The sequence below is a fragment of the Pseudopipra pipra genome, chromosome 24, assembly GCF_036250125.1.
Source record: "Pseudopipra pipra isolate bDixPip1 chromosome 24, bDixPip1.hap1, whole genome shotgun sequence".
Classification (NCBI taxonomy): domain Eukaryota; kingdom Metazoa; phylum Chordata; class Aves; order Passeriformes; family Pipridae; genus Pseudopipra; species Pseudopipra pipra.
In genome coordinates, this window is record NC_087572.1 from 1,106,645 (window position 1) to 1,125,079 (window position 18,435).

General features: G+C 52.0%; 2 protein-coding genes across 4 annotated transcripts in view; one reads left to right on the forward strand and one right to left on the reverse strand.

The window, feature by feature from the left end:
- Positions 1 to 2,762: 2,762 nt before the first annotated feature.
- Positions 2,763 to 6,458, reverse strand: NCDN (neurochondrin). Its single transcript, XM_064635252.1, has 6 exons — positions 6,254 to 6,458; positions 4,898 to 5,884; positions 4,548 to 4,774; positions 4,148 to 4,372; positions 3,779 to 3,921; positions 2,763 to 3,478 (listed from the first exon to the last, which is right to left on the reverse strand). Exons 1-6 carry the CDS (start codon positions 6,353 to 6,355, stop codon positions 3,045 to 3,047), a joined length of 2,118 nt encoding a protein of 705 aa, XP_064491322.1. The 5' UTR covers positions 6,356 to 6,458; the 3' UTR covers positions 2,763 to 3,044.
- A 286-nt stretch (positions 6,459 to 6,744) lies between these two features.
- KIAA0319L (KIAA0319 like) overlaps positions 6,745 to 18,435 on the forward strand; it is a 29,100-nt gene continuing 17,409 nt past the window's right edge. For 2 of the 3 annotated variants that reach the window (XM_064635248.1, XM_064635250.1), the window contains exons 1-4: positions 6,745 to 6,884; positions 7,811 to 7,977; positions 11,614 to 12,290; positions 17,233 to 17,527. In XM_064635248.1, the coding sequence (XP_064491318.1) occupies positions 7,836 to 7,977; positions 11,614 to 12,290; positions 17,233 to 17,527 (1,114 nt within the window). In that variant the 5' untranslated portion in view covers positions 6,745 to 6,884; positions 7,811 to 7,835. The remainder of the gene's footprint in view (positions 6,885 to 7,810; positions 7,978 to 11,613; positions 12,291 to 17,232; positions 17,528 to 18,435) is intronic. The other variant, XM_064635249.1, reaches the window with a different exon arrangement.

Sequence of the window (18,435 nt, forward strand, 5' to 3'; positions counted from 1 at the left end):
TCCCGGGAATCTAGGTGGGGAAGGAATCTCCTTGCTATGGGTCTGGAGAGCCAGGCAGGGCCCTGGGGAGGACTAGGACCCTGCTGAGGGGTGGGCAGGGAACAGGGCACCCCCCTCTCTGCTCAGGCCTCCACGCTCACCATCCAGCTACATCTTGCAGCAGGAGGGAGGGGGCTGTGCTGGGTTCCTGCAGTGCAGCAGCCAAATAACAACCTTACGACATATTTAATTTTATTGCCGGTGCTTTTGGGGTGAGATTAATGAACTCTGTAAGTTAACATATGCCATGGTTGGGTTTGCAATGGTGTTATGACATTTAAGCTATCAAAGCAAAACAGAATGTGAACCTGCTCCTCTGGGGCCTTGTCCATCTTGTCAGAGCACAGTGAAGGATCAGCTTGTTCCTGGAGAGCTCGTCCTGGTGTTGGGAGTGCACTGGGAGATGAAGCACAGCTTACTCAGGGTGTACTGGCTGCAATCCCACTCTGTGCTGGGATCCCTGGCAGAGAGGGGGCATTGGGTGATGCCACATCCACCTCTCTGGCACCGGAGGATCAGTGCCCGTGGGTGCCAGCGGCAGAACCTGCGGTTGGGGTTGCAGGGCTCGGGGTGGCTGAGGACACCCTGCAGCCTTTGAAGCCTCTGCCAGGCTGCCAGGGCACCATCTCCCTCGCGTGGGCTGAGCCACCCGGGCGTGCCGGGGCCTGCAAGCGGCACACGCGGAGCCAAAGGAGGTGCCCACGTGGCAAGAGGCCTCCACCAGCTCAGTGCCCTCCCCTCCTGAATGTGCTGAGCTCACAGTTGTCAGAGCCCGGCCTCGGGAAGAGAAAACAGCCCTTTAGGGGTGCTCTGTCTGAGAATGGGTTTGGAAGGTGCTGGTGTTGCTCAAGGAGCTCCTCTGGCACTCAGCCCAGTAACATCCCAGAGCAAGGAGGGTGTCTCACCCCTTCCTCTGTCATCTGGGTGGAGCTTGTGAGGAGTGTGTCTTGTGTCATGCAAAGACAGGAGTATATGATGAGCCATCAGGGTCTCTGGGAGGCTCCAGCTTTGGCAGGGCATGGATGGTCCTGCCTGATGGGACTTTGCATGGAAGAGTGTGAGAATGAGGGGCGGGGGCTCGTCTCCAGGCACCTGCTGGTGGCCAAACCCCCCTCCACAGGATGTGGGGAGGGATAAAGCTGGAGAACTTCCCTGGGCTTTTGATTTGCTCCCAGGTAGCCTCTCTGGGAAGTAAATCCAGCAGCCAAAGGCCTCCAGGTCAGGACTGTGCTGGTGTTGGATGGGGTCCTGTGGGTCCAGGCTGGATTTCTGGTCAAGTGTTGTGGGAGCTCCAACCTCTGCCAGCAGGGATGAATCCAGGCCAAGCCAGACCAGCTGCCTGCAGTGAGCCCAGCACCACACTGGGGAGAGCAGAGCACCCTCCTGCTGACACGGATTGTATCTCTCATTAGCACTAATGAGTGCTGTCCTTTATGGGAAGCCCACACACCCTGACCAGAGGCAGGAGAGCTACAGGACCAGGAACACTTGAAGGTAAAGGATTTGAGGGTTTGGGTGCTTTTTTTTCCTGGCTCTGCAATGTGTTCCTGACCCTTCCTACATGCTGATGTTTCCCTGTGGTGCAGGGTTGTGTTCCTGGCAGGATGGGGAGCCTCTCCCAGCCCACACTCTGCAGAGTTCTGCTCTTTTCCAAGGCCAGGAGGCTCATTTGCCTGTTTGGCTCGCACTGCTCTGCTGGGAGCACCTGCCTTTGTCCCAGCTTGTGCTGACTGGTCAGGGTTGAGCTGGAAACACGAGGAAGATACTTTCCCTGAGCAACAGCCTCCTCTCCAGCTGTGTGAGGCACTTGCTCTGGTAAAGCAGAGACAAAAACATGGTGTAAAGCAGGAACACAGCCAGAGCCAGCCCTCCGTTTAGGCGGCTCCTCGCTTGATTTTCCCTTGATGAGGCGATTGCACAGCGCCCCGGGAGGAGTTTTGATCAACGCCTTGGGCTGGCAGCAGAGCCGGTCCCGGCGAGGCTGCAGCTCCCAGAGAACTCCTCGGCTGACACCTGGTGGAAAAGTAGGAGCAGGGAGCTCCGCTCGGATGGAGCCAGCCGTGTCAGCCACCCGGGCCGGCTGCTCCTTCTGGGGGTTATCCTCGGGATTCCGGAGTACCCAGGAGCTGGCAGCCCAGGCCACAAAGTGATTTACTCCATGGCCTTTCTCTTCCGTAATACAGAGTATTCCTTATGTGTGGGGAGTGAGGGGGAATTCACTCATTTCTACTTTCACACCCTAAAAAGAGCCAAGGTGGGTGGAACCTCCTTTGCAGGTTGAACCCCTAACCTTGCAAGAGTGGAAACTCCCCCTGTACATCCCATCCTGGCAGCGAGAGGGAGCAAACACAAATCCCCATGGATGTGCTTTGTGCAGGTGTTTTGTGGGGCAAAACAGGCAAAGCAAGTGGTGCTGGGAAGGTTTTCTAGGTGTGAATTTGGGATGATGGTATCAGTGGTGGATATGAGTGGTGGGGGTCACCCTGCAGCACATCTTCAAGTTACAGGGAGTTATTCTCACTATTAGTAAATATTGAAGCTTTTCCCATTTCTGGCTTTTGTAGGGTTCTATATGTAGTGCCAAGTTACTAACATGTGCAGGACCCACAGAAAATAAGGTGACAACCTGAAGGGTTTACTGTGACAAAATTGTGACAATGTTAATGGGAGCAGCAGGCAACCTGTCAGGGCCTTGGGCAGAAAGAAATCCCAGCACTGAGGAGTTTGAAAAACAAAGCGACAGAAAATATCTTTAATAACAAAACAGGCTGTTTTTACAGAGAAATCCTGACAGCAGGTCAAGCAGGGGTGAAACATTCTGAGGCAGCAGCAGTTCTGCACACCAGGGTGTGGACAGTGCCAATCCTGCCAGGCTCTGCTGCACGACTCCAGTTTTGGTTTTGGTCAGTGAAATGGTTTCCTTTGTGCCCACCTGGCACAGAAGTGCTGAACAGACTTTGTGCAGGTGTCTGGCTTCATTTCCCACCCAGGGTGCTGGTGGCTCCTCACTGCTCCAGACACTGTTCCAGAGCTGCCATTCCGTACAGGTTGGCCCATTCCGTGCCATGGTGGGCCAGGATCACATCCCTGCAGGGCTCACTGGCTCTGGCCAGCTCCACCAGCACGCCCTGGAAGGCAGTGATGAGCTCAAAGTCCAGGGAGGCTGGAGAGACCCGGGACAGCAGCTCCGAGAGCCCTTCCAGCCAGCGCGCCCGGAGCACGGCCGGCGGCAGCCACGGGAAGAGCGGGATGCAGCCGCCCAGGGCCTGCATTCCCAGGAACCACAGCTCCCGGATGTCATCCCAGGCACTCGTGTAGGCAGGAGACACGGCCACAGCCAGGCTGCCACTGCCGGGATCTGCCTGGGCCGTGTGGGCCTGCGAGAGGAACCGAAGGGCGGCTCCGAAAAACTCCTTGGCGGACTGTGTTTCCTGAAGGGCTGGGAGAAAAAGGGAATTAGTAACTCAACATAAAACTTGCTCAGTCAAAGGGGGGCCCTGTGGTGGGTCTGTGTGCAGCAGGGCTTCCAGGGAGAGCAGGACAACGTCCTCCTGCCCTAGAAATCTCTTAATCCCAGCACATCAACCTGCTGAATGTTCTGCATATTCCTTGCTCCCCCAGATTTTTGGTTTGTCACTTTTCCAATGATAAACTGGACCAGTTTCCCTTCTATTTTCTTTCTCCAGGCCACCCACCTGTGCAGAGCAATGTGGGCTTTGCCAGTGGGAGCTCCTCTTACCTGCTGAGCCTGCCAGGATCCTGGCCAGCATCAGCCCCAGAGTGGCAACGTTCGCCGCCAGAACCAGGTGATGCTCCTGGGGCAGCAGAAGTGGGAGAGACTTCAGCAACACATCCATCAAGGAGGAAAAGGTTTTGTCTCGCCTAGAGAGAAAACAAACCCCGAGACATTTCCTGAGCACAGCCAGAGGCACCCGAAAATGTCAAGGTTAAATGCAGCACCAAAAATGTGATGAAACTGGGGTTGAAAAAGGAACATCCCTTTTCAGCATGGCATGTTAATGGATCCTCGGGCACACTGCACAAGGCACCCTCCTTTTTCTTCCCACTGCCAACCTCAGAGCTCAGTTCCTTCCCACAGCTCTGTTACCTGACCAGGTCTGGAGCAGTCACCACCAGGTTGAGGAAAATCCCACACAAGGTCTGTAGGCTCATCTCAGTGCTCGTCAGGGGTGCTGGGGCCGTGGGCTCAGAGCTCAGAACCTCCCACTGACGGAGGAAGTACTCACACAGCAGTGCTGGTGCCCCTTGGGAGACCAGGATGGCCCGGGGCCTGTCCTCTGCTGTCAGATGGCAAAAACCAGGTAGCAGAAATCTGGAAGGGGAAAGAAATTGGAAGCATGAGGCAGAATGGGTCTAAGCCCTGCATTTATATTCATCCAGGGGGGAAAAACCCCCATGGAATCAGCACTGAGGGGAGAATGGAAAACAGAAAAATATTTGAACAGGGCTGTGCTAAAATGCAACAGCTCTGTGCTTAAAATACTCACCTCAGAGCATCCTGGGGTAAGGCAGGGCCCTCGGTGCTGCCCAGCTCTGCCTGGGGAAGGCTCACAGCTGGGCTGCCCTCCTTGAAAAGCTTCCTGGCATAATGAACAAGGAAGGGCAAGAGCTCACAGATTTCCTGCTTGAGGGATGATGTTTCCTCTGCCATCCAGGCTCCAAGGACTCGAACAGAGGCAAATATGAAAGGATCTTGTAGCTCCTCCTGTTTAACCTGCATGAAGAAAGCAAAGTGACACTTTAGGGTCACTGTGCATCGAACTACCACAGGTCTGGAAGCCACGGTGGGCCAAGAGGCACCCTCAAAACCTGCTTTTCATTCAGAGCCCTGCATTACCTGTCTCAGGTAGAATATTACAGCTCCAAATGCCTCCTCCATAATCATCATGAGCTGCATTTTTTGCACCTCGCCCAGCAGTGGGTTCTCTTCCCTCAGGCACTCCTGGATCCCCAACTCCATAAGGACATAGCAGGCTGTCACCACTTCTTTCTTGCCCTCCAGCTCCATGGGATCTGGCTCCTCCAGGGTCAGGCGGACCTCCACACAAGCCAGGTTCACCAGCAAGGCCAGGAACTTGCTGCCAGCACTCCCTGCTGGGATCCACTCTGCCCCACAGGCCTGCACGAGGCCGGCTGCGAGCTTCAGCGCGGGGTCCCGCTGCGACTGGCTCAGTTTGCTGCCCAAAATGTCAGCCAGCCCTCTGTAAACCCTGTGGAGGCACTCGGAGCCCTGCGAGTCCTGCGTGAGCGGAGCTGACAGGGGGATGAAGTGAGGCAGAACCTCACACAGCTCAAACTTGGTCATGTCCTCAGCCCTGAGGAAGTCACCGGAGAGCTTGCTGAGCACGGCCAGGAGCTGTGGAGCGTCCCTCTGCCAGCACCTGGCCTCTGCTACGGCCAACAGCCCCAGGAGCAGCGTCAGGGCACGATATGAGCCGTGCCCGCCGCTCAGGTAGGCCTGGCACAGGGCAGACACCGTCCCTTTGGCCACCAGCTCCCTGGGGCCCCTGGCTGTGGCCAGGACAGCGCTCAGGCACTGGTACACATCATCCACCATGGACGTGCTGTCGGGGGGGCAGGGGGAAAGCAGGATCTCGTTGAAGGTGGGGATTTTGTTGAGGACCTGGGAGTGCCCAGCCAGCTCCGGGTCGGTGCAGAAGCAGGCGAGCAGCGTGAGGCCGAGGGCGCGGAAGGTGTGTGGGGGGCAGCCGGGCGGGGGCTGCCTCGAGATCAGCAGCCGGGTCGGGAACGTGAATCCGATGGCATCGAAGATCTGCCGGCGGGTCCTGGCGTCCACCTCCCCGGCTCTGACCGCTTTGGTCACCTGCGAGGCAAACCAGGGGTGAGAGTGAGGATAGCAGGAGGGTTTGCACATTTACAGGACTGGACGGGCAAATCAGAGGCCTGAACAGCTTTAATTCGAACAGGAAAGCACCCCCTGAGCGGGCACTTGGTCCAGGCCCTGATCCAGAGGTTTGCCAGGGGGTCCCAGTGTGGCAGCTCTGACCCACCCTCTGCACACCCAGGCCAAGGCCAGGCTCCCTCGCCTTGCTGCTGGGAATCCCAAGGCACTGACGCAGCTTGCTCAGATCTCCCAATCCCCATCCGCCCGCGTCTCCCGGGCACTCCGGTGTCCAGCGGGGGACTGGGCCTCCCCTCTGCCCGCCGCCGAGGCGATGCCGCGGTTCCTCACCAGAAGCAGCGCCGCGAACTGCTCGCTGTCGTTCCTCGCGTCCCGGAGCACACCGAGGCACCGCTTCAGCGTGGCGTGCCCGTCCCCGGAGTCCGAGGCCATGGTTGGAAAGCAGCGGCTGAAGGACGAGGATGGGGTAAAACCCCGGCAGCCTCCCCTCAGCCCTTCCCCTCCCGGCTCCTGCCCTTCCCCTGGCGGCGCCCCGCCCACAGTCGCGTGCGGCCCCTCCAGCCAATCCGCGCGCCGCCCCCGCACCGCCGGCCAACCGCCGGCCTCCTTGTTGGGGGGTGCCCGAAGCCGCCGAACTGTGGGCAAATCACCTGTGGCTGCGCGGCCTCCGCGCCCGCCCCGCCCGGTGTCACCGGGGCCGGCGGGGAGGGCGGCGGGGGAGTGAGCGGTGGCACCGGCGGCTGCACGGCCCCGGCACTGCCCCTCCGCTGCCCGCGCACGGCCGGGCCCAGCCGCGCTGCCGTGGCGGTTCAGCTTCCGGGTGAGGGTGCGCGGGCGCTGCCATGGCCGCGGGGCGGGAGGCCGTGCTGCCCCCGGGCCCGCCGCGCTGGAGCCGCGCCCGGGGCCCGGCGCCCGCCTGAGGAGCCGCCGAGGAGCCGCCTCGCCTCGCCATGAGCCCCTGGTACGTACCAGCCTCCCGCTGCCGCCTCCCGCGGGGCCCGGGCCCGGCCAGGGGGGCTCCGGGGCGGGTGCGGGACCGGGGGCTGGAGGGGGTCGGAAAGTTTCCTCGGGGACCTGTTGGCGGAGCGGCCGCGGGTTCCCCGTGGAGTTTCCCTCCCGTGCCCGTCCCTGCCCTGCTGAGGACGGTTCGAGTGAGATTCCTGGCGGTGTAGCAAGCGCTGAGTGTTTGAGCAGCGCTGATGGGTCTGGTTCGCTGTTAGAGCATTCCCTGTAACAGTATTCCCTCTGGATTCTTCAGAGCTGGCAGGTTTAGTGCCAGCTTAGTGCCTGATGGTGCTCCGTTACTCTTTAAAAGTAGGTGATATTTAATACCTATGGTACAATTAATGTTTTGGTACCTCAAAGAGGTGATACACGTTTAATTAGCATCCGAGGCTGTAAAAGAGCCTTTGGCATCAGAAAGGCCGATTGGTGATCCCTGCCCTGTGGAGCAAAATAAGAAGCAAACCAGGGCTGTGGGTCCCTGTTTCTGGCTGGCACCGGGCAGCACCACACTCGGTGACATCTCTGGGCAGATGAGCTGGGCTTGTCTGTGTTACCCTCGTGCTGCTGCTGCTGCTGCTCTGTCCATTCCTGGGGCGTGTTTGAAACTGAAACTTTCCCAGTGCAATCCAGGGGACTGTGGTATTAGATGGAAAAGTGGGGTCTGGGGCAGAAAGTCACAAGGGACAGGCCCTCTGCACTCAGCACTGGGAGCTGGGCCAGCCCAGATTTCACTTTGGTATCAGACATCGATAGTTCCTTAGCAGCAGCTGGACTAATCACAGCAGATTAGACGTTCCTGTTCCACCACAGACTGCTGGAGCTGTGAAGGAGCATTTCAGCTGCCAGGGGGTGGTTTGTGTTTCATGCCCTCTGTGTTTCTAGAACCCCACTGCTGCCCACAGAGGCCATGGAGAAGAGGTTGGAAGCCAAGTCCAGCATCAGCACCCGATTCCTGTCACGACACTGCCTGGGAAGAGTTGTGAGGGAGCTGGGAATTGTGCAGCTGTTCTGCCTGTGCACTTGCCTGTGTGCCTTGTGCTCCTCAGCAGGTGAGTCTGCTGTTCTCTCTGGGACTGGGCATGTGGTTCTCTATGATATTTATCCCTCTCACTCGTTTAAAATATTCTGAAAGTGAAATGGTTTGTTGATAAACATTGTAGCTTTGTTTTTTTGATTTTTTTTTAAATTGATTTTTTAAACAAAAAAACAAAACCTTTTTTTTTTTTGTTTAAACCAAAACCAGTCAAAACCTCACCCTTACCAGTTACTAAGTGAGCTCTCTAAAGTGTAGCCTGTATCTCAGAGAGAGCTTTCCCTGACCTTATTTTTTTTTGCAAATGGAACAAAGCATTATCTGGAAAACATTCTAAGGAACACTCACAGCAATTTCGAAAGGCAGGAATGTTTTTTGGCCCTCAGATGTTTAACTCTCTCCCCAGGCACAGTGTGTCAATAATCTTTATTTGCCTTCAGGCAATGGTTGTGTTTGTTTCTTTTATTTCCTGCTCAAACTTGAGTAAGCAACCTCCTGCTCAAGTAAATAACCAAGTTAGTGGCTTGGATGGAGGTTTTCCTAATGGGTTGTGTGGTGTTTGGTTTGGGAAGGGGATTTTGCTTTGTTTCCCAGTGATGTGGACGTGTTCTACAGACTGTTGCAGCATCCCTGTTGTCTCACTGGACCTTCCTGGACAGTTCCCAGTGGCAGATTTAATTAAGCTAACGAGCTGTGTGACCTTAATAAGCTTATTTAGTACCTGGAAAGACATATTTGTGTTCCTGGTCTTGGCAAAGGGTTCTGAGCACTGTGTGCTTGGATGGTGTGTTACCTTGTCCTGTGTGCATTTCCTATCCTCAGTAATTTCTTGGAAGTTCAGAGTTGGAGCTCCTGTGTCACTCCTAGAGGGTGTTCAGAACATGCTGGTGTGTTTGAGAGCTGTTCTGCTTGGGAGAGTTAACACCAGGAATCACAGAGTCGTTAAGGTTGGAAAACACCTCTGAGATCATCAACTCCAACCCATAAATGAATGAAAGTTCCGTTAAATTAAGGGCCACTGCGTGTGCTGGAATAAACATAATTATATGGGCACAGTTGCCCTGATGTGGACACTTTTTCCATTGCAGAGTTTTTGTTGTTTTGGGCTTGCTTGTGTCGCTCAGGCAGCAAAGTCTGGAGCTGAGGAGGAGTTTTGGCTGCCTAGGAAGGAGCGGGGCCGTCTGGAGTTACGCAAGGGGAGCTGTGTTGACATAACTGGCTGACGTGGGGCAGGTTTAGAAAGTCCACAGAGTCGAGTCTTTAATCATTAATCTGATATCAGGCAGGATCAGCTGCCTGAGCAGGTCTGTGAACCTGAGATTATTAATAGAAGCTGTTCCATTCCCCTGCTGTTCAGCTGGGCTGGGAGCTGCGTGCCTGGGACAGGAACTCCTGAGTTCCTGGGAAGAGCAGTGTTTTCTGCACTGATAGGACAAAACCAATATGAAGAAGTGACTGAGCACACCCACAGTGTGTGTGTCTTGTGACTTGTGTGGTGCTGGGCTTAGGGGGGAACTCGTCCTCGGGGACATTTCTGCTTTTCAGAGATTAAATTAAATTCCTGCTCTCCAGAGATGAAGTGCAAGTGTAGATTCAGGAGCTCTGCCTTCTGCCGTGGCACTTAGAGCTGTCTGAATGTTTGATGCCCACCAAAGACCATGAAACTTGAAAATGAGAAGTGAAAATCCGTATAGTTCTGTGGAAAATGCACTTCTGGAATGCTGGGCTGGCGTGTTGGGAGTTGTCTGTTCAGTTCAGTCATTCCTGAGACTTATTTGAGTTTTAAGCTGTCTGTGTACAGCAATTCAGAAACTATATTGGCTAATTTCAAATAAACACATCCCAGCTGGGCATTAGCAGAGTTCTGGAAATGAAATCTGGTCAAAATATTATTCAAATCTTGTTTTAGCAGAATGCTCTCAGCGTGGTACTGTTGTGTCATCTGGGCTAAGTCGTGGCTCTGGCACGTTGAGGAGATGCTTATGGGGATTCAGGCCTTACATTTTAGAGGAATAAATATAACACTTGTGTTAGGTAGTGATTTTCTCACAAGGGCTATCTTCCCTGGGAACATTTCTCTCTTAAATATGCCCCATTCTGTGTGTGCTCCAGTTCTAAGCCTGGTACCAGAAACTGCTGCTGAATTTCACTGACTCTGTATCAAGCCTTAATTTGAGTGTGAGCCAAGACTGACATCTGAGGAGAGATGGATGAGCAGTGGTTGAGGAGGAGGAGGGATTTTAGGGGTGTGGGAAGCAGCACATTTCCCTTATGCACAGGATATATTAGGGACAGTGCTTCACCTTTAACAGAAAGTGAGGTTTTTAGGCAAAACTGAGTCTGAGTGGATAAGATCCTGTTGAAATTAAGGGGAATGGTGTTATTCTTGTATTTGTTATTGTTTCTCCAAGTGTGGAGAGAGTGTGTGTGTACATACACGTGGGTTTGGTGTGTTCACACATTCCATACTCCCTTCTGATTCCAGACCCATCATGTTGGTGCCAGGTGGGTGTCCCTGGCAGTGCCTGTGACACGGGGCTGCCAGGGACTGTCAGTCCAACATTTCAGGTGTGAGGTTCCCTGTCTGCTCCCCCATGACTTGGTTACTGATGCTGAGTGCATTCTCAATCAGGATACTACAATTTAAATTCGGACTTTTATTTTAATAGTTTCCCATTTGTGTTGTGTTCAAGAACTCCGTTCCTGACAGGCAGGGAGCCAGATCTGGAGCAATATTCTCCAGCTGCACTACTCCCAGTCCAGCCACATGGTTTGTAAACTAATCTTCCAGTGACCTATTATCCCTTGGATGCTGAACACAGCACAAGTGTAACAGTCCCATAGGTCACTAGGCTATTTTTAGGGAGTCCTTAATCTGCAGAGCTCTGAATTTTGGAAGCCTTTAATCCATTGATCCCTGCAAGCACTCTGAATTTTCATGCCACGAAAAAAAGTCCGTATGCAAAGCGGTTGCTGCTTTACTCCAGAGCTGAGGCCTGGAGTAACCTGACTCTTAATAGAAATTATGTCAGATGTTTGGGGTTTTGTAATGAGAAACACTATGGTGGAGCAGGTGGTGAGGCTATGCCTTGCAGACCCCTGTTCTAGAAGGTGGAACAACTTCCCGAGTGGAGCAAATTCAGTCAAAACAAGCAGATTCTCAGATGGAAGAGTTAAAAATGCCTTTGTACTGTGCAGCAAACCTGTGCCACTGTTTCCAGAGTTCTCCTTCAAGGCAGGCTTTGGGCAGAGAGGCAAGGCTGGTTAGAGTGAGGAACTGCACTTGGGATTCTGGGTTCAGTTTCTGGCTCTGAACTTGCTGTGTGACCTCGGCCTGCTCAGCCTGTGCCTCGGTCTCCTCTGAGACAGGAGTGTTTCTGTCTTCACTTCTGTTGTAGATGCTGTAGCTCCATTGCTGTTGGGAAGGGTGGTGGTCCCTGAGGTGGGAGCAGCAGATTGTTGCTTAAAACCTCACGTAACTACTGGATCCTGAGGCCAGATGTAGGTTGAGAAGCCCCATTTCCTCTCCTGTACCCTCTTTACCACGTTACTCCAGTGCCCTAAATTCCCCTTGGCACGAGTGATGAGAATCCATTGTCCACTGCTTTAAAGGACTGAGAATTGTGTGTTTGTCTTTCCCTCCATTTCCCAGAAGCAAAGTGGAACAGATCTAAGTGTGAGCCAGGGAAGATCCTGCTTGGTGGCCGTTTGAGATCGTGGGCAGATCACCACCTGCAGCTCCTGGAAGGGTTCCACACCCTGCAGTCCTGCCAGGCCGCCTGCTGCCAGCGCCCCACCTGTGATGCCTTTTGGTTCTTGGAAAACATGTGCATCCAGGTGAACTGCACCGTGCCTGGCACGTGCCAGCCCAACAGGACCAACCTGTCGGACTCTGCTGTGGTGTTTTTAAAGAAATCAAAGAGCACAGAGCGCTCGGCAGACCTTCGGATGGAAGGTGACGCGAAGACCTTGTTTCACACGTGGTTGGACTGGGACAAGGAAAGACTGCGGAGATCACTCCAGAAGCGGAGCCTGGCAGGTGGCAGGGTGGAATTCCTGAGCAGGGATCCAGCAGTGAGCTCCAGCCACGAGGCTGCAGCCGGAGCACCGGGCGGCAAATCCCGCAGCCGCCGGAGCGAAGCGGAGCGCTTGAAGGATCAGGTGCTGAGGCACTTAGTGGCAGCCAGAGCTGCTTCTGAGAAAGAAAATCAGAAGCAAGAGTTGCTGAAAAATGGGGAGAATCCAAGAAAGCAGAACCCCCAAAGCCCGTTCCCTGCCAAGAGCAATAATGTGACCGGGTCGAGGGCTGGCGACGGTGACGTGCCCCAGGTGAGTGTGGTTGCTGAGGCTGCCTGGGGCAATTGTCTGGCTTGAGGGAGAGTTTGACTTGAAAGTGCCCAAGTGCTGGGATACCTTCTCAGGATACCTGTGCTCTGTCAACAAGGCCAGGCCGACAGTTTGGGGGTTTGTTTGGTTTTTTGAGGGCGGGGTTTTCCCCCATTTCTTATCTGGAATAAACTGTCTTTGGGAAGGTGAGGGGAGATGGGGTCCATGATAATGCTTATCCTCTGTGTAAAGACACAACATGCTTGCCAGGGGAGAAGGAAAAGGTGGGATGTGATGCCAGTGGGAAGTGTCTGGGAGTTACAAACTGTTACCTGTAAAAGTACCTCTTTAGACCCACACAATAAAATAAGCTGTTTTCCTTTGAGTGCTGAAATGAGGCAGTTAAATATATTATTTTATAGGCTCATACATGAGCTCCCAGTGCACTTTGATGTCAGTCTGCTCGCTGGAGTTGTCCTCTTACTGCCAACTTTTTTGTTCTCTTTTTGAAGAGTGCTTCAGTTTCTCAAATCCAGCAAAGCTTACCTTGGCACTGGGTGAATGAAATCAGTTTAGTCTCTGCTGCAGACACACACGGTGTTAAGCCAGTAAATCTCTGTGTTGAAGAGAATTTGGCACATTTGAATTGTTAAGTGATGTTTGTATTTTTACATCTGTAAGTAACTTTTTGAGCCTTATCATACAAAAAAGCCCGTGCACTCGTGGTGGTGAAGTAAAAAGAATTTTACTTGGTGAAACTGTTCCTTAAATAGCTTTTGCCGTGTTTCAAGGACTTGACACTGTACAAACCTGATGCCTCTGGCTCTGGAGGTGTGACTGAATTTGTTTCTCCCCCTTTATTCAAACCTTGGTTGCAGGTAGGGCTGGGACTGGCCTGAGCCACCACCCTGGAGCAGGATGTGGCCAGCAGCCAAGGGACAGAGCTCCAGGGCAGCCTGGGTGCTGTGTGGAATCAGGCACTAAAACTTCACAAATGTTTGATTTTCCAGAACCCCACAGCACTTGGGGCTGACTCAAGAGCTCAGTTTTCTCTCTCCCCTGCAATGCTGCAGCATTTCCACCCTCCCTGTTCTTTCCTCCTGCTAATATTTGAGCTGTGCAGGGTGACCCCATTCTCTCAGCTGTTACACGTGTGAGGAGTCTCTTTGCAGCCACTCTCAGATGTCTTCTCTTGCTCTTGGGTAATGGCTGTTTTATCTCCCTGCCTGTCAGCATTGCAGTCTGAGTTGTTTTATTACTGTCCAGTGCCTGTCTAGTAAACTGGGTGCAAATATTAAATTACATGGAATAATCAGTTTCTGAATATTGCTGAGAATCCAGGATTTCCCATCTTTAGGGAGTGCTCCCATTGTCATTAGTGTGCACTGTTGGATGTGTGCTGGGGAAAGGTTTTTATTTTCCCTGATGATTTTTGCATTTAAGAAAGTCCATATCCCTTAACAAAATGCAGGTTTCATCAAAATAAACACTTATAAAATATATTGGCTGTGATGGAATTCCAGGCAGTCAGATTTTTAAGGTTTAGGACAGAGTTTTTGAGGAGGTGGAAGAATTAAAATATCCACCTGGGCTAATTCCTGGATTATTGAACCATCCAACTTTACCTGCAAGATAGAAAGCCAGCTCTGCAGCTGTCCTTGCACTCCTGATCCAGGAGCAGTTTAATTTAGGCCAAGGATATAACATTGGAGGCTGTGTTCTTGGGACACAGCCAGCCTTGGCAGGTGGGAGGCTTTCCAAGTTGGGTTGGTTATGGGGCAAAATAAATTTACACACACACTGAAATCAGGAGAATTCAGCCCATTCACTCATGGAGGTGAATGCTGGGTGTTTAATTCTGTTCTTTGGGAAGGTTTGGAAGATGGGGAGAGTTCTGGATCATACTGACTGTTCGTACCTGGGAGCATCAAACACCCGAAGTGGGAAGGGACATTTGAAATCCAAGTGGCTCTTAACTCCTCCCTGACAGATGAGAGAGAAATGAATGTGCATATTCTCCTGCTGCTGCTGAGCATTGAATGTGTGGAAGGCAAATCTTTTCCTTTGCTCCTACAGACTCAGGGAGAAGGCAAGGGAAAGTTTGGGGAAAACATTGCCCTGTGGGTTTAATTTTGCTCTTGCAGTTCTGCTCCTCAGCCATCCACAGTGGCTTTGCTGATGTGCAGTGAGCATTAATTTGTGGTTTTACTGTACCCCTGCTTTGGAACCAGGATAAACCACAGTGCATCATCAACCTTTAACTAAGGAAGAGAAATCTCTGCTTTTCCTTTAAAGTGACATTTTCCAGGCACTTTTTTTTCTGCCTCGTTGTAGAATTACTTGTCAATTTTAAAATATAGCAACACATTTAACAGCCTGTCAGGAGAAGTACTGAAGTGCAGCACTGCTGGTGAGCAGGGCTGCAGCAGCACTGCAGCAGCTCTGCAGGCACACTGGGAAAGGCTGGAGCCAGGAGTGTTGCAACAGAGCCAGAGTTCATTCCTGCCCTCACATCAAACCCCCTGTTGGGCTCCTGCTGTCACAATTCCTGCTAGTGCTGGGTGCTTTTTAGTCAGTGAGGAACAAGGAAAGGTCTCTCTTCACTGCCAGCACTAACTCTACTGGTTTGTGACATTACCCACATTTTTGTGTCTTAAGTGTCTTCACAGGTGTGGAACCATCTAAGCTGAAAAAGAGCCTATTTTGTAAATTCAGACCAGGCCCATTTAAATTTAAAAAAAAAAAAGAAAATTCTGGCACACAGGTATTTTTCTTTCCAATAACCTAGGCTCAGTGTGGGTTCTGATGCACATCCCACTCTAGTCCATCTTACAGACACTCTTAGATAAGGAGATCAGGTCATTTGTCCCAGGCCAAAGGCATTTAGGGGTCAGAATCAACCTTCTACATTCACTCAGGCCAATGTGCTACTCCTCTCTATTTTCTAAGCTAATAAGACAGCACAGCTGGCAAACTTCTAGTCTCCTTCTTGTTTATCCCCAAGAATGAAATCCTGTTCTTTGCTTTAAAGAATTCCAAGTTATGGAGCAAAGATAAGAAATGTCTCAGCTCGAAAGCATTAGAGGCATTTTTGACTGTTATGTTGCCCCAGGCAAAGCTTATCTAATTCCAGCTCTCCACAGACATTTGGCTGTCAATTCATCCTGAGACTTTTGGAAGGAAGAGGATCTCTCTTAACTGTAAAGTGGGGGGGGTTTAGGCATTAGGAGTGAGTTAAGGAGGCCTCCAGCTCACTGGAAATATTACCAAGCAAAGTGGGGACTCTGCTGTGGCCAGTGGGTGGATGTGGGTCTCTGGTGTGGTGTCTGTGACTGTGTTTCTTGTGACCCTTCTGGGTTGATTCTTGAGAAGGAAAAGGGCTAGGGTTCTGTAGTGGTGAGAAATCATGGAGATGTTCTCCTGTGCCTTTCCTAAAGAGTCTGTCTCGTGTGTCTGAGTTCCTGCCTGGCTGTTCCCCTCTTGTCCTGCAGCCATTTCCAGCTTTATCTTGGTGAAAGGGAGTCAGTCCCCTGAGTTGGCCAGTGGAAGATGATACAGCCTGGGACAGCCAGCTGCCCTGAGGCTGCCCATGCAGGGCAGCCTGCCAGACTCTGCCTGCATGGATTCCAGAGAATCCACACTTTTGTTAAAGGAAGCCCATTAACAAGTAACCAAATAAAGAAAAACAGCTTGTGTCTGTAATACTAACAAATAATGTTTGGTTTGTTGCTTCATAAAGCTCAGATGTTAATCAAACAATTGGTTTAAAGTCTTAGACTGAAAGTGAGCTGAAATATAGCAAGAGAAAATGATTTACCCAAGGCTGAAAGAAAAAACAAACCTGCAGAGAAGCCTTCAGTGCCTTCCCTGCTGCTCCTGGTGTGGTTTCTTAGTGTGGGCACCACGGCTTTATTTTTACAACCAACATTTAGTGTTTTCTAAAGCCCAGCCCATTTACTGACCAGGATGTTGCCCACCATGGGCTCAAGTGCTTTCCCAGTTCCTGTTTCCTGGACTGAGTGCCAACAAGCTTGAGAGTATTTCCTCCAAAATGAGCTTTTGATCACTCCTCTAATGGGGAGTAGTGGTGGGAAATTCAGCTCCAAAGCACTTTCTGAGTCAAAGATGGTAAATTGCTCCATTTTAAATATTTAGCAGATGTTCTCAAAATAGAGTTAGAGCAGTGAAATGTGCTACACACATGGACTTCGTGGTGGAGGGTAAATTGTCAGGAGTATTGCCTGTCAGGCAAGGAACTGGAATGGGGCTAGGTCCCGTAAAAGGAATTTTCTGATGAAAGAAAGGAAATTGTTGCTGCCACTGATCATTTTCAATCAAGTGGCTCATCCTGTGGGGACGGGAGGAAACTTTGTGCCCTCCGGCTGCACTCCCTGGCCCAGCAGCATCCCCCGGGGCCTGCAGGCAGGGAGCTGTGTTGGGTCACCTTGCTTTGAAGAGGGAGTCGGAAATAAATTTCCTCTTGCTGCAACGATCCCCTTATTACATAAAAATGCCATTGCAATCCTCCTGCCTCGTGCTGGCCAACTGCACAGCTTTGGGAAAAGGAGATCACAGCCAAAATAAATGAACTCCAGTTCCTGGTCCCTGTTTTTGGGGTCTGTCTTATCCCAGCTCTCTGTTCTCTTAGCTCCACTCGCTGCAGTTTTGAACATGGATCTCCTCTTGTATTTGCCACTTCAACAGCCTTGGTACTGCTGTAGTCAGATGTGGTGTTAACTGGTGTTCAGCTGAGCTAGAAATGTCCTGTTAGCTGTGGAGGCATGACATGGAGAAACAGTTCAGAAAAGGAAGCAGTAAAAAATCCTGCTTCTGGGAAAAACAAATGAGGGACTTTTCAGCCTCCCTAAGTGTGGAGGAGGTGAAGGGCAACTTAGAACTGACATTCGATGTTCAAGTCAAAGTAAAACAACTTTTTCCTCTACAGGTCCACCCAGGAACATCTGCACCAGAACCATCAGTGGTGGCTACGTCCTCCAGTCCTGTGGCCCAGGGCTTGACATCCCCAGGGAAGACTGAGAAGCCTGGGCAGCCCGGGGATGGTGCTGTGGCCCAGCCTCACCCCTCCGGGGTACTGCCCACGGTCAGCCCCGTGCCAGTGAAAAGCACAGCCAAGACTCAGGCAGCTACTTCTGTGCCAAGTGGAGCTCCCACCAATGGCAGTGTCCCTACAGCCCAGAGCAGCACTGCTGTGTCCCCCAGCACTGCTGCCACCACGCCAGGTGAGGACATGCAGGGCTGCAGCAGATGTCACCTCCTGAGGGTTTGGTGACAACCCGTGGCAGCGTGGAAAACCACGAGGTAACTCTGGTGCCTTGGAGAAAGCACTGAGATCCCTGTGGCAGCTCCAGTAGCTCCTGAGGGCTGGGAATGGGACTTGGGCGTCATAAATCTGCGTCTGAGGACAGCAGGAAAGTGGTGGGGATGTCTTAATTCCCCAAGTGAAAGCTGAGAGGTGAGGCAGGGCAGAGTCCCGGGAAGTGTTTTTCCGGTAGCCTTGGCACGCTGCTGTCGGTCACGTCGAGCTGGAATCTCCAAGTCTGCTCCAAAAGGGGGGGAACTGGTGATTTTGTGTCCCTGGAGTGTCACTGCACAGCTCAGCCGTGGAGAACAGTGTGCTTGGCTCCCAGCCCACGCTCTGCTCTGCAGCACAGGGATGTTTCTGTTCACACTGCTATTTCCTAAAACAGGCTGGCGAAAATGTCTGAAAGCCAAAATGCCCTTTGGCAGCTCTGTTCCTTCACCCAGGCCATCAGCTCTCCCTGCAGGGATGGAATATGGACAGGGAACGGTGTGTGCTGGTCGGGTGGTGGCTCAGAATTCAGTTAATCCAGTTTGCTGAAGTATTCACAGCTGAATTTCTTTTGAATTTAGGGTTCCTTTTCCTTACAAGGGAACAAATGGAAAGTGTAAGGGAAGCACTGAATCCAGAGATGTGTTTGGTAGGAAGCTCGTTGGCTGCTTGTGCTAACAAGTAATATTTTTTTTAAGGGCTTACCCCAGTTAAAACTGGAAAATATACTTTAAACATCTTCATTGCCTTGTGCTGGAAGAGTAACATAGCCAGGGTCTCCTGGGTTTGCTAACCCATGCAAAGATGATGTAAAAGGCAGTTTTTCCAAGGGTTTTT